At 43.1% G+C, this 13,025-nt stretch overlaps 1 protein-coding gene across 4 annotated transcripts in view; it reads left to right on the top strand.

Annotated features, from left to right (window-relative positions):
- The window catches only part of LOC134536695 (maestro heat-like repeat-containing protein family member 1), a 178,667-nt gene that overhangs the window by 61,220 nt on the left and 104,422 nt on the right, over positions 1 to 13,025 (top strand). For all 4 annotated transcript variants that reach the window (XM_063376555.1, XM_063376556.1, XM_063376557.1 and 1 more), the window contains exon 11: positions 12,330 to 12,579. In XM_063376555.1, coding sequence (XP_063232625.1) covers positions 12,330 to 12,579 — 250 coding nt within the window. The remainder of the gene's footprint in view (positions 1 to 12,329; positions 12,580 to 13,025) is intronic.

Genomic DNA, 13,025 nt, shown 5'->3' with positions numbered 1-13,025 from the left:
GGCTATTTTGGCATTGCTTAGGTCTCTTTCGTGCTGGTTCTGATGAACGTTGTGATCACCATCTTGACTGACAGGTCCCAGATGGCTGAGGTCTCGGGTTCGAGTCTTGCGCGGTGCATAGGTTGCGGGCGCTCTCCGCTGACATTTCTTGCGCGCTGGTTTCGCAGGCTCGATGATAGCTGATGCACAGTCGGGTGAATGCAGTTCTGGCATTTGCAAGGCGTGATTGTAGACTTCGTCGACACTGCAAGGCAATGGCGTGTCTTTTCACATGTAATTAACTGCACAACGTCCGTACGAATTGCACTGATTAACTTCCAGGGGTAAATCGTTAGTGTCCGGGTTTATAATCTGAACAGTGTGAAAGTGACCGTCACAACTCTCCACATAGTTCTTCAGGATGCCATTATTCCAGATTGAGTACTCCACCATTGATAAACCATGAGACAGGTTTTCATAATGGTTACCCGGATTAAACGACATGTTTACTCGACCGAGGCTCACTCCACACTGAGCTGAGAGTCTGTTTGTCTTTTAGCAATTATACGTATGGCTTCCATAAATAAACTTGCAATGTATTCACAGAGGGTGTTACAACACGCTGACTCACAACAGTTCATGGTTTGTTTATTTATTTAATTTTTTTAGAAAAGTTTACGTTTCGTCGATAGCTTTAATCCGACATATGGCGCAAGAGGTAATGATTTAGACACTGAAAAGTTTGACTCTTTTATTACTTTTGCACGGTAAATAGGACATAGGTGTCCTACACACGGTGTGTTCAGGTCGTCATCGTCTCCCAACAAAACATCGTACGTTTTCTTCCGACAATGATCGGTTCCGGTACAGCGCTCTATGAAAGTTTCATCATTTTTAATTCTAGAGGTCCTGAGTTCATCAACGGTTGTTGGATGTTTAGCCAGCGGATGGCATAAGTGCACGTAACAGTTCTTATCTTCACAGTGAAACGATGTTAACAGTCTCATGGTAGTATATGGGAATGATTTATCCCAACACATGCGATAATGGATATTATCGCGACACGATTCAAAGTATACAGGCAGACGTTCACAATCCTTCTCAATGTCGTAATATCTAACACGGTATTCGACACAGTGCAGGCTAGAATGCACGTAAAGATATCTAATTTCTTGACAGTCGTACATTAGCTGCGGTAAAGTGTGAGTTAACCTAGGATCCGCTATTCTGTGTTTCTTCGCTTTTTCTCGCCATCGGCGTGAAGCCAAAGAAATAGGAATGTCATAGAAGTTTCGGTCACTTTGATTATCACTAAAACCATCATCTGACAATTGTTCTGGGTTCATATCTAAATAACGAACATCCTCGAACAGCGGCATGGGAACGTCCAGATGTTCACCGGAAGCTAGTCTTAAGCCTGCGGGATACGGCCCGCGGATGTGTCTAGACTTTTCCCTCTTGGTCTTGATGGGGTCTCGGCCCCAGATGGGTGGGAACATGGCGGACGTCACTCACCGGAGCTGTTACTGGCGAAGACGGGCGGGTGGCAGCTGGCGGGTGGCAGCTGGCGGCTGGCGGCTGGCGGCAGATGTCTAGCCGCGACGGCGGCCGTCCTCCTCCTCCTCGTCGTTGGAGCCGTCCGCGGTGTGCAGGTCGCAGATGTCCGGGTTGCACGGCACACTCCACGAGTGGTTGCCCCCGTCGAGGAATGTTGCGTGTGTGAACGAATCACACGATTCACTCCAGGCAACCACCGTGCCGTTGGGACGAAGCACCTCGAACTCAACAAAACCTTGCTCCTGGCCGAGTCACACCTGCACCACCTCATCTGCGGCCTCGACGAGCAGAGTTTCCGGAGAGCATGGGAGGTGTGTGTCCGGCCGTAGGAGTCTTACGCTGCAGTTTTGCTGAGTGCAAGGCAGCTCTATCACTTCCTTGTCTGCGTCCTCGCGAACCAGGTGTCCCAACGCTGTGCACACGTGCAACCACTGCCGACCGTCCGCCGTCTCGAAGTTCACGCGACCGCAGACGAGCAACACATCCCGATACAGCGTTTCCGGATTAAACTGCATTTGTACGAAGAGTGGCTTGGAGGGTGACTAGGCTCCCCTATGAACGACGCGTTACATTTATAGCACCGAGGGTGGCCACCCCACCGGGCTCCCCCATCCCTACGAGCGACGCTATAACACCGAGGGTGCCCACCCCACCGGGCTCCCCCTCCCCACGAGCGACGCTTTCAATTTATTGTATCGGGGGGGAAGCAAGCAGGGTCTGGCGTTGCTTGGCAATTCTCCAACGCCCAAGCCCTAAGCAGCGCGGCGTTATGTTGTGACGTAACGGGCCGTGCACGGCTATTATCTTGCGTATACTTTTTATTCAGTTCTTTCAGTGACGGACATCCGAGCTCGGTCTGAGCATCCTGAATATTAACATGTTTTTTACACAACTTTGCAAGCCACCTTTTTTGCTCTACGCCTGCCACCATTACAGTTCCGCTGATGTGTCCTGACAGGATGTTTTGCAACGAAGTATAGGGAAACAGACCGTCATCCCAATGGATGCCGTGGAAATGTCTAGTTAACCAAGAATTTGTTCTCTGGTAATTTCTGTGGAGGTACTTCCACGAGTATGGCGGCTGAAATGTTCTTGTAATTATCTCCCCTTCGTCATTAGCCAGGCTTATCTCTTTTAAGACGAAACTGTGCTGAGAGTAGCATCCCTGGAGGTTGGCATACAGCATGACGTCCCAGGGAAGACTGCGTTATCACTTACATTACATTAGAATTTTAATAGATTTGTCTCTCGGGTTATACGAAACCAATCGATCGTGCAGAATTAGTGCGAATGCTTGAGTGCCGACGGGAATATTTCTCGTTGTGGTAATTTCTATTCTACAATCCACGACTCCTCCAATCATCTTATCGTTCTGTTTAGACACATCAAACACAAAGAGAGGAGCCGTATCTTTAAATTTCTCCGGATCGAGAAGTGGTGATGATTGACGACCGTAATATGAGTCTTGAAATTCCGCGTCCATGTTATACACCAGCAGATAGCTATGATTAGGAAAATTACTATCCAGGTTTGTGTACGGATAGGATTCCGAATTCAAAAAAACTTTCACATTCTTAATGTCAACATGATCAAACTTTGATTTATCACCGGCGACGTTGTTTTGCCTACCCGTTTGAAATGCGACTATTATATATCTAGGCTTTTCCGTATTAAATGATGTTTTCACGGACCAATGTACCGATTGAGATTGCGGCAGGGCCGGATACGTTTCGAGGCTCCAGGATCGGAAAGCAATGTCTATGTTTTTTCCTTTTTTAACCATTTTAAGCAAACGAATCCTCTGTGCGGTAGAAACGGTTACATGAGGCATTAGCCAATCGATGCTCGTGAGTGTTAGTTTCACAGGCAACGGTTGCGCTGCCGTGTCTAACACCGCGTTGTTCTGAGAGTTTGAAACAAGTAACACTAATTCTTGTCGAACGTTAACTAAAACGTGTTTATAATCTTCGAAAAATCCCATGAGATGACTCAAAGGCACGCATATTTCAAAATCGCCGTTTGCATTAATGGGTACACTATAGTCTTCAGTCAAGCCCCAGCCGGCCATCTTGGAAACGGCTTTTTCACTGGGCGTTAGCGAAAGATAGTTTTTAATCGTAGTGACTAATCCAACGTCGCGGCATTCATCTATCTGTAAATTATTTACCTCATACGCAATTCTGTTAAACATGTGTAAAATTCCATTTCTGACAATTTTTGCGTATGTAGCGGCCTGGCCATCCGGTTTGACGAATTTTCCGTGGATTCTTAACAGGCTTTTGCAAGGCAGACAATAAATATCAGAATTCTGGATTGCGATACGTATCTCGGAATTAAAATCATAAGGACCCGAAATGAATGGCCGGTAGCTATGTATTTCCGTTTTCGTGATATCATTTTCAAATTGAATTGGCTGGTCGACTTGGAGAATGCTGGAATCCATTTTGGAATACTTTGAATCCTAGTTTCTTGAGAAAGCGTATATTTTTACGTGTTAACCGCTTGGCGTCTCGCTGACTACTGGGTCTGCCTTCGAAACCGCCGGACCCTTTATGAATGCCAAAGTAATTCACTCCCATATTTTTTTTAAATGCAGACGTAACGTTATTTCTTCGCCTCTAAAATCGATGAGCTTCCCGTTTTGGTCGACTATCCTCACAGACAACTCGTGTATTCGTTTAACGATCACCGGAACGTATATGACAGATTTAGGTACTTCGATGACCTTATAACCAGGCGGGACGCTGGGGTAAAACTCGTGTATGCTCAAGCTAGGTTGTCCGTTTAAATAGCTGTAGCCCATGATATTTGTATCTATACGTATGACCGATACAGGGAAAATATTGACCGGTTGTGTTGACTCATGCATTCGACCTGCCACGTAAATTTTAGGTTCAAAACCGAGCATTTTTCCGATCGTATCGCTTCCTGTAAAATTGATATCGTAATTACTATGCATATTACATTGCAATGTATTAGAGTTGCCTCTCAAAATAAATGTCGCATCGTGTGGTAACAGATCTCCGATGTAACTTTCCAAATCTGAAATTTCATAACTTCCGACGGGAAGAATAATTTGAGACACAGGACCATTGTTTTTCGAAAAACGGAATTTGTTGTTTTTTTCGTCAACGTTCGGAATGGAATGGTATGTTTGAAAGTCGATTAGCCCAATCTGCCACACTCCATTCGTAAGGTCAAGGGGTGGAAAATGTACGGACCGTAATTCAGAATTTTTTCCCGTTAATATAAGTGAAATTGACATTTCAGGTTAGCTTGCACTACAGTATGGATCACCAGGATAGGTTGCACTCTGGTATAGACTGTACGCGTCAATGGCTGGTGTATCTGTGCTGTTTGAAATTATTTATTTTGCTTCTTATACGCGGACACAAGAAATCTTAAACATAAATGACCGCAATTCCACGATTTAATCGTCTGTTGTCTATCGTAATTGTAACTTAACATCGTGCCTTTCAGATACTGTCTTACTTCCGGAGGCGGTCTGAGGTCGCCATAGCTGTCATAATACAGCGCAGTGCTGCCAGACTTTTTATATGCAACCCAGTGAGTTCCTTTTCCTGTCGATACGTCTAGATTAATTATCCCGCACTCGTACTGTTTCGGTTTTAAAGGTAAGTTATCTCTCATGAAAACACCTCGGAAATTTTTGATTTTCAACTTGAATACCACATTTTCTAAATCCGTCGTAGTTAGCGGTCTGTGAGGCAAGGCTAAAATCACCCTTTCCTCATTTTTTTTTACTGCTTTCTTAGTCGCTGCGGCGAGAGCGACCCTTCCCCGCGTGGGGTCGTGTGGCAGGAGGGTTAATAGCGTCCCACCCTTCCCTTTCCCCCCTTTCGCTTCCGGCGGCTGCGGCGGTTGCGGCAGCTGCGTCCTCCCACGCCTCCTCCAACGGCTTTGAATGGTCGTAAAAAAAGCCCCGCACCATTTTTGCTTCGATTTGTTAAGGCCTGAATACGTCTGTGATGTTGTGCATTTTGTTGCAACATTTAGTCTGATTATTAGCGGTTGTCACGCTCTTTGCGATTCCAGCTGCGCCTCCGATCAAAGAACCGAGCGCTGCCAGAGCTGGAAATAGAAATGGTATAACACCGCCCTTTTTATCACGTTTATTTTTGTTATTTTTTTTCTTTGCGATTCTTATGCCGGCTCCTAGTTTACGCTTAACACTCATTATTTTACTTACGCTCCAAGCCGCGATCTTTTCACCTAGCTTAGTTTGAGGGTTCTGTGCAATTTGTTTAGCTTTAAGTGCTAAAATACGGTCCGCTTGATGTCTGTTCTCCAAATCGTTACTATTTGCGTATGAAATATCGTGTTCTTTGCACGCTCTATCTAATTGATTTTTGCCTGGGTCTCCGCGTGCTAAACGTTTTTCAAGTTTTGTACCGGGCCCACAGTACTGATAAGTTGGCAAATGTAGCTCGAAAGGTAATTTATTTATGGCAGAGTTAATAAGACCTTTACCCTTCACCCTCCTTCCAGCACGACGCATATCAGCTTAATGACTTTGGGGGGTATAAATAAGACGGTTTTATACTTTTTACGCTTCAGTTGTAACGATGGAAGTAATCCCTCAACATGACAGTCTTCCGATCGAAATTATTCACGATGATTTTATAAGCAAACGGGAACAACGCCACGGACCGCTGTTGCCGAATACCATAAGATGTATAATTGCCGGACCTTCAAACAGCGGGAAAACATGTATTTTACTTTCGCTTATACAACATCCTAACGGAGTGCGTTTCGAGAATATTTATTTGTATAGCAAGAGCATAGAACAACCAAAATATAAACGTTTGGCGCAGGTATTGTCTCATGTTCAAGGTATTAAATTTTTTCTATTTCGTGAAAATGAAGAGGTAGTACCGCCAAGCAAAGTGCTACCCAATTCGATTATAATTTTCGATGACATCGGGTGCAAAAAACAGGCAATAGTTCAAAAGTATTTTTCCATGGGGCGACATTTATTGTGCGATTGTTTTTATTTAATTCAAACGTATAGCCAAACCCGAAAACAGTTGGTTCGGGATAATGCTAATTTGATAATTTTATTTAAAATGGATCTTCTAAATCTTCAACATGTTTACTACGAGCACGTCACAACCGACATGTCATTCGATAAATTTAAAGATGTTTGTGCTCGCTGTTGGAATAGCAATGATGGTTATGGTTTCCTAGTAATAGGTAAGGATTTTCCTCTACAAAAAGGTCGTTATCCCTGTGTCTTCGATCACTTCATAGTGTTACCTTCGTGAAGAATGAACTTGGGCATCTCCAAATTTGGGAGCGGCGGGAATAAACGTCGGCGACAGTCATGTCTGACTCTTACGGAAGATGGGCACTGTCAGGTTGGCGGGAAACGTTTGCGCGGTGTAGGCGATCCACGTGACGCGGCAGATGCTGCCACAAAGAATTACGTAGATGTAGCTTCCGGTGCCACCGCACATGCAATTAGTACGATGGCGAATAATTTAGAAAAATACTTTGGTCTACTAAAAAACAGTCTCTCATACGCACAGGATCTTAATAACAATTTGCTAACGTATCTACATCAGTTTGAAAAGAAGAGTACATATGTTTTAGATAAAATTCGAGGAAATTCACCTGAGAAGGAAGTTTTAAACGAGTTGAAAAATCTGGTATCTGTAAGTAGTGATGAGCTGAAAGTTATTTTTACGGATGTGAAGGATCTCGTTAGCTCGTCACGTGACTTGCAGAGGGGAATGGGAAGTTACTTGCATCAGGCAGATAGCGATACGCGCGAGTCATTTGCCAAGATTCTAGAGCTGTTGAAGGCTCAGTCAAGTGGTGGTTGCAATAGGAACTTTAGCGAGCTAAAGAATCTTTTTCTGACTAAACACAACGAGGATTTATATATACACAAACAACACTTTGAAGCAATCAAAAATGCTTTGGTGTCTACAAACGAAAAACAATCTGATACGACTGCGTACCTAAGGCAGGTTGATGCCACGGATCGTGCGACGTTTACAGAGCTTTTAACACTCGTGGGCGAGCAACCGAAGCTTGTAAGTAAGGAAATAGTGTCCGGTATGGAATTTAAAATTAATACTTTGATGAGTTCTCTACGCAAAGATACTGCTAAATTTATTAAGGAGTCTCTATCGAGTTTTGAGGCTAAAGTTGATAGTCTCGTTAGTGGAGCTAATTCATGTTCTCAGTTTCCACATATCGTTAATCAAAGCTTGAATGCAATGAGAAATCGTCTAGACCTATTGTATAAACTATTGGGAAGGAAGCTAGCGGACAGACCTGAAAACCAGCCGGCACAGTCACCATCTGTATCGCTTCCGGTTTTAAGAGGTCCGTCGGTGAATTTGTCTGGTGTAAGACCATCTTCAAATCTGCTTCCGCATATTACCCTACCGGTTGAGCTTCCCATTATACCCACTACAGCTACTGAGCTTCAAAGGCATAATTAATGTATAAAAGCCTCTATTTACGCTGACATGAGTCAGTCATGGCTTCAGAAGCAAGAAAGCTCCATCACGTCATACAAAACGTTCGTGAAAAATATTTGCTGGCCAAACGCGCGTGCCTGGCGCGGGATGCAGTTAATGAACAGGTATTCAAACCGATCACATCGCGTCTCGAGAGTTCTTCTGCTGCTGCGGATAATTTATCGGCGGAGGTGAAAAAAGAATCCGCTACACCTATCGCTAAACCTGAGATTAAGACTTTCTCCAGCGAAGGTGAAGAAGAAGATGATGATGATGATTTACCACTGATTGTTCATTCAGGTAAACGCTCGGCTGCGTCACATGAGCCGTTGGGTGAGGAAGCCCGGTCCTACCTAACCGCATTCAATTCTAAAATAAACGATACGACCTACGGAATTTACAAACGCAAGAATCGCTGGTTCTTGGGAAATACGGAAGTTTTTTTCCTACCTAATAATTTACTTCGCATAGATGATGAACTAATACAACCTTCGCCGGGATTATATGAGCTATTGTTTTCGAAAGAACCTAAGGTGTATTCAGAAGCTGCATTGCGTCAATACACACGCTTGCTGCGGTCTACTAGCGCGTGTTATAAGAGGAATGATGCGTCATCTAAACGATATAAAAACACCGATCATGAAAAGTTCGGGCTCATTAAGGATCTTTGTCCTGTCATTGCTTCCCATGAAGGCAGTGGTTTAGTTGAAAAACTAGATTTAAATCGTCGAAAGGAATATGTTTACTGGAACTCGGTAAATGAATTATGTGATCGGCTTAGATTATTACTTGCATCGCAACAATCCGGGAACACGAGCCATTCCAATGAAGTGTTGGCCATACTAGAAGAACTCATTGAATCAGGCTACATTAAAAAAAATTAAGTAAAAAAAAAATGACTTCCAGACGCGGTATTGCGTTTGAACTTCACAAAAGCGCACGCAAAGTCTTTCCTCGGAGACGTGTAATCACTAATGGTCTCGGCGATCTTTTACAGATCGATTTGGTGGAAATGCAACCTTATCACCGTGCGAATAAAGGATTCAGATATATATTGGTTGCGATTGATGTTTACTCCAAGCGGGCTTACGCGGTTCCGGTACTGAAAAAAACTGCGGAGCTTGTGGCTTTAGCTATGAAACGTATTCTAAAGGATTCTGGATGTTTCACTCACGTGCACTCAGACCGCGGTACGGAATTTTATAACAGAAGATTTCAGACATTGATAAAAGAACACGGAATCAACCATTATTCAACCAACAGCGAGCTGAAGGCCTCGGTAGTTGAACGCTTCATTAGAAGTTTAAAATCGCTTTTGTTTACGGAAATGAGCGCTCAGGGAAACTATAAATGGCTACCGCTCTTACCAAAAGTTAATGAAATATACAACGGCAGATTTCATAGGACTATCGGTATGAGCCCCAACGAGGTGAAAGATAATTCTCTTCTTAAAACGGTTTACAATGTTGTGAAAAAAATAGATCACAGGCGACTTAAAGCTAGTGTCGGAGATCATGTACGTATCTCAAGAAATAAGGATTTATTTGCAAAAGGTTATTCCGTAAATTGGTCCCACGAGATTTTTAAGGTGATAAAAATACGCAACAGTTATCCTAGAACATACTACTTGTCTGATCTAGATGGAAATGAAATCAAGGGCGGTTTTTATTCTCAAGAAATTCAAGTGACAAAGTATATAGACACTTATTTAATTAATAAAATCCACAAGCGACTTCCTACACGTCTTCTAGTCAGCTGGAAGGGATTCCCAGAATCAGTAAAAACATGGATTTCTAGAAGCGATCTGGAAGACTGATGGAGTGAACTTAGTATGCAGAAAATTGGTAATACGTGTAAAGAACTATGCGGTCATGGTAGACTGCTGTTAATGTTTAAAACTCTGTTTTTGTTTGGAAAAATAAACGTACTATTTAATATAACTTTTGTAGCAATGCGCTACTCGTAAAAAAAAAAACTGCTGTGTGAAAAAATAATATATACATACATACATACATACATACATTATAGTTGAACAGAAACATTTACGTAAACGAGACTATGGCAAAATATTATTATTACAAGTTACTTTTACCTGGTATTAATCAAATGGCAGGTACAGGTAACTAACACACCAGGCAGACGTAATATTTTTTTTAAGTGTTGGGGAAAAAAAAATTTTATGTTTTAACTTTGGAAGAAATTACATTTTTATACAGTTCTCTTCGGCTGCGGCGGCCGCCACCCCTCTGCGAGCGGACAGCTGCCAGTGTATGAGTCATTATTTAAATAAAAAAATTGACAATGGGGGAGGAAGGGTTCGAAGCGGTCTTCGGTTGCAGCCGGCACCCCTCTGCGAGCGGCGTCCCCTATGCGGACACCTGGCTGTCTGAGTCATTATTTAAATAAAAAAAATTACACAGGGGGGGACGAACGAAAGGGCCGTTGGGAGTACGCGCCATCGTCGTCGTCTGCGCGGCTCCAACACCCCTTGGGAAAACATATATTTTAATTTTTTTTTTTTAAATATATAATGCCTATAAATGCACAATACCTTTTCTTTTAAATGACAAGTGACGTAATAAGCATACTTTTTTTTATCGATCCTATCGAAGTTGGCTCACAATCGATTAGTCAATCCCAATCTTGAGCCGGCAACCGGTGGCGCCATACATACTATAATATTTTTCACCTACTACACACCACACCCCCCATCCTAGTTTTAATTTGCTGAAATACGTAAAGTATAATTTTTTTTATCATCACACTATAAGCATAAGTAATGCCTATAGCTTTTTTATTTATTATTATTATTATAGACAGACATGCTACACACCAAATTAAGCATACTATAACTATACTGGTCTAGTACTATAAGAAAACATGGATACACTTCAGTGTGTGTTTTTTTTTCAAAATTTGGCATCTACTACTACTACTACTACTACTACTATAGTCATAGAGTAGTGGCTGACGAAATAATACTTTCTTTTATATTCAAACTTGAGAGAAATGCAAAAAACAAAAACAATGACTATAAATGGGGAAGAAAAAAAAGATGGCGGCCTGGTATGCTGTGCTACAAGATGATGGCGGCCTGGTGTGCTATGCTACAAGACGGCGGCCTGGTATGCTGTACTACAAGATGGCGACTTTCAGCAATCGATTGTCATACATATATATATATAATATTATTTAATTTTTTTTCCAAAGTTGGCTGTTCTGGTTACTTCCTAGCAGTCGAAATTATTATTATTTTTTTTCCAATGTTGAAATAAACATGGCGGCCGGCCCGTTTTTTTTAAATTTCCCGCTTAGCAATATAAAAAAAAATAAAACATGGCGGCCGACTAGCAACCGACACTATACATATTTTTTTTTTTAAATTTCCCGCCGTTTAAATTGGCCGACTAGCACTATAAAAAAATAAACATGGCGGCCGCATAGCAGCCGATGCGCCTCGTTTAAATTTACCGCTTAACACTATAAAAAAATAAACATGGCGGCCGCCCGTTTTTAAATTTGCCGACTAGCACTATAAAAAAATATATACCTTCTCTTTAAAAATAAATAAACATATTTTATAAGCATATATATACAACATCTGAAATTATTTTCTCCAATATGGTCTCGTGGTCCTGTGGTTAGCATGACGGACTAACGATCCAGAAACGAAGGTTCGAATCCAACCGTCGCCACCCCTCACATTTTTATACTTGTAAAAAATAATTTCGGCGCGCGACACTAGCGCTACCTAGCTCCCTCATTTAGAAACATACACACACACCCCCTCACCCTCCATCCCCCTTCCGCAACGAACACGCCCGAAGTTGGCTCACGATCGATACACCCAACCACCCTCCATGTGACGTCACTAACCCAGACAAGCACCTGTCAGGAAAACACCTGTCAGAAAAACACCTGTCACACATGCACCTGTCAGAAAAACACCTGTCAAAAAAACACCTGTCAGAAAAACACCTGTCAAAAAAACACCTGTCACACCTGCTCCTGTCGGACAGCTGCACGACAGGTGCAGGTGCACCTGTCCCTTTGTTGACACTGTCCCAGAACCGGCGTGCTCCCCCTACTTCAATATAATTCTTTTTATTTTTTCAATGAATGACTCTTCATAAATAAGTTCTTTCTTTATTAGCAAGTGATCATTCATGGAACGCAGAATACTGGCCCATGGCGTATGATAAAAGAACAGCTCATGACCCGACACAAGTGTTGTGCAGCATGCTAGTATTGAGTGTGGAGCCTGAAGCTTGCGGAGTGTTGATGCTGGAGCTGTGTGTGCAGGCCGGCAAGGATGGCAGGGATGGCAGGGACGAAGAGGCGGTCCAGGGCGAGGAGCTGCGTGTCACCTGCGGCAACACGCTGTATCTCCTGGCCACGACCGTGCCCCAGGTGGAGGGGTTGATGTGGCATCTCCTGCTGAGCTTCCTGCTGGAGCCTCAGTACATCGCTGCTAGCCCGGTGCTGGCACGTTGTCTCGCGCATCTCGCCACCAAGCGAGACGACACGCTTCTGTGCAGCACTTCCCTTAAAGGTATGTACTTGCCCTTCTACTGGACTTGGGCAAGTGGGGTCAGGTGGCTTGCAGCACTAGTTGATGGTCGGTAGAGATGGTCTGTTCATCACAGTGGTTCCAAGTCAGAGTTGCCCTTGCTATACACCATGACATTTAACTGTGTATACAAGTTGTGTCGAGACATAGGCAGCTTCATGATGGGCACTCACTAGAGCCTTTGACGTCAGGTCAAGATGGACAAATATATTGTTCGAGTGGTGTTTGTAATGGCCACAGGGGTTTTGTTGTGTTTCTAATGTTGGACAAACTTGTTGGAATGATGAACTCACTCCATGTCATCTCAAACAGGTGTGGTGCTGTATCCTGGTAGACATATGATCGATGCCTACGAGAAGTTTTGTTAGCATAGGTATCCAGTCTTTTGTAAATTTGTTCTACAAGCCTGATTTTAACTAGCGATGGAA

Source organism: Bacillus rossius, chromosome 11, assembly GCF_032445375.1.
Source record: "Bacillus rossius redtenbacheri isolate Brsri chromosome 11, Brsri_v3, whole genome shotgun sequence".
Classification (NCBI taxonomy): Eukaryota; Metazoa; Arthropoda; class Insecta; order Phasmatodea; family Bacillidae; genus Bacillus; species Bacillus rossius.
The sequence above is the reverse complement of the archived record's forward strand: the minus strand, read 5'-3'. Positions and strand labels throughout refer to the sequence as shown.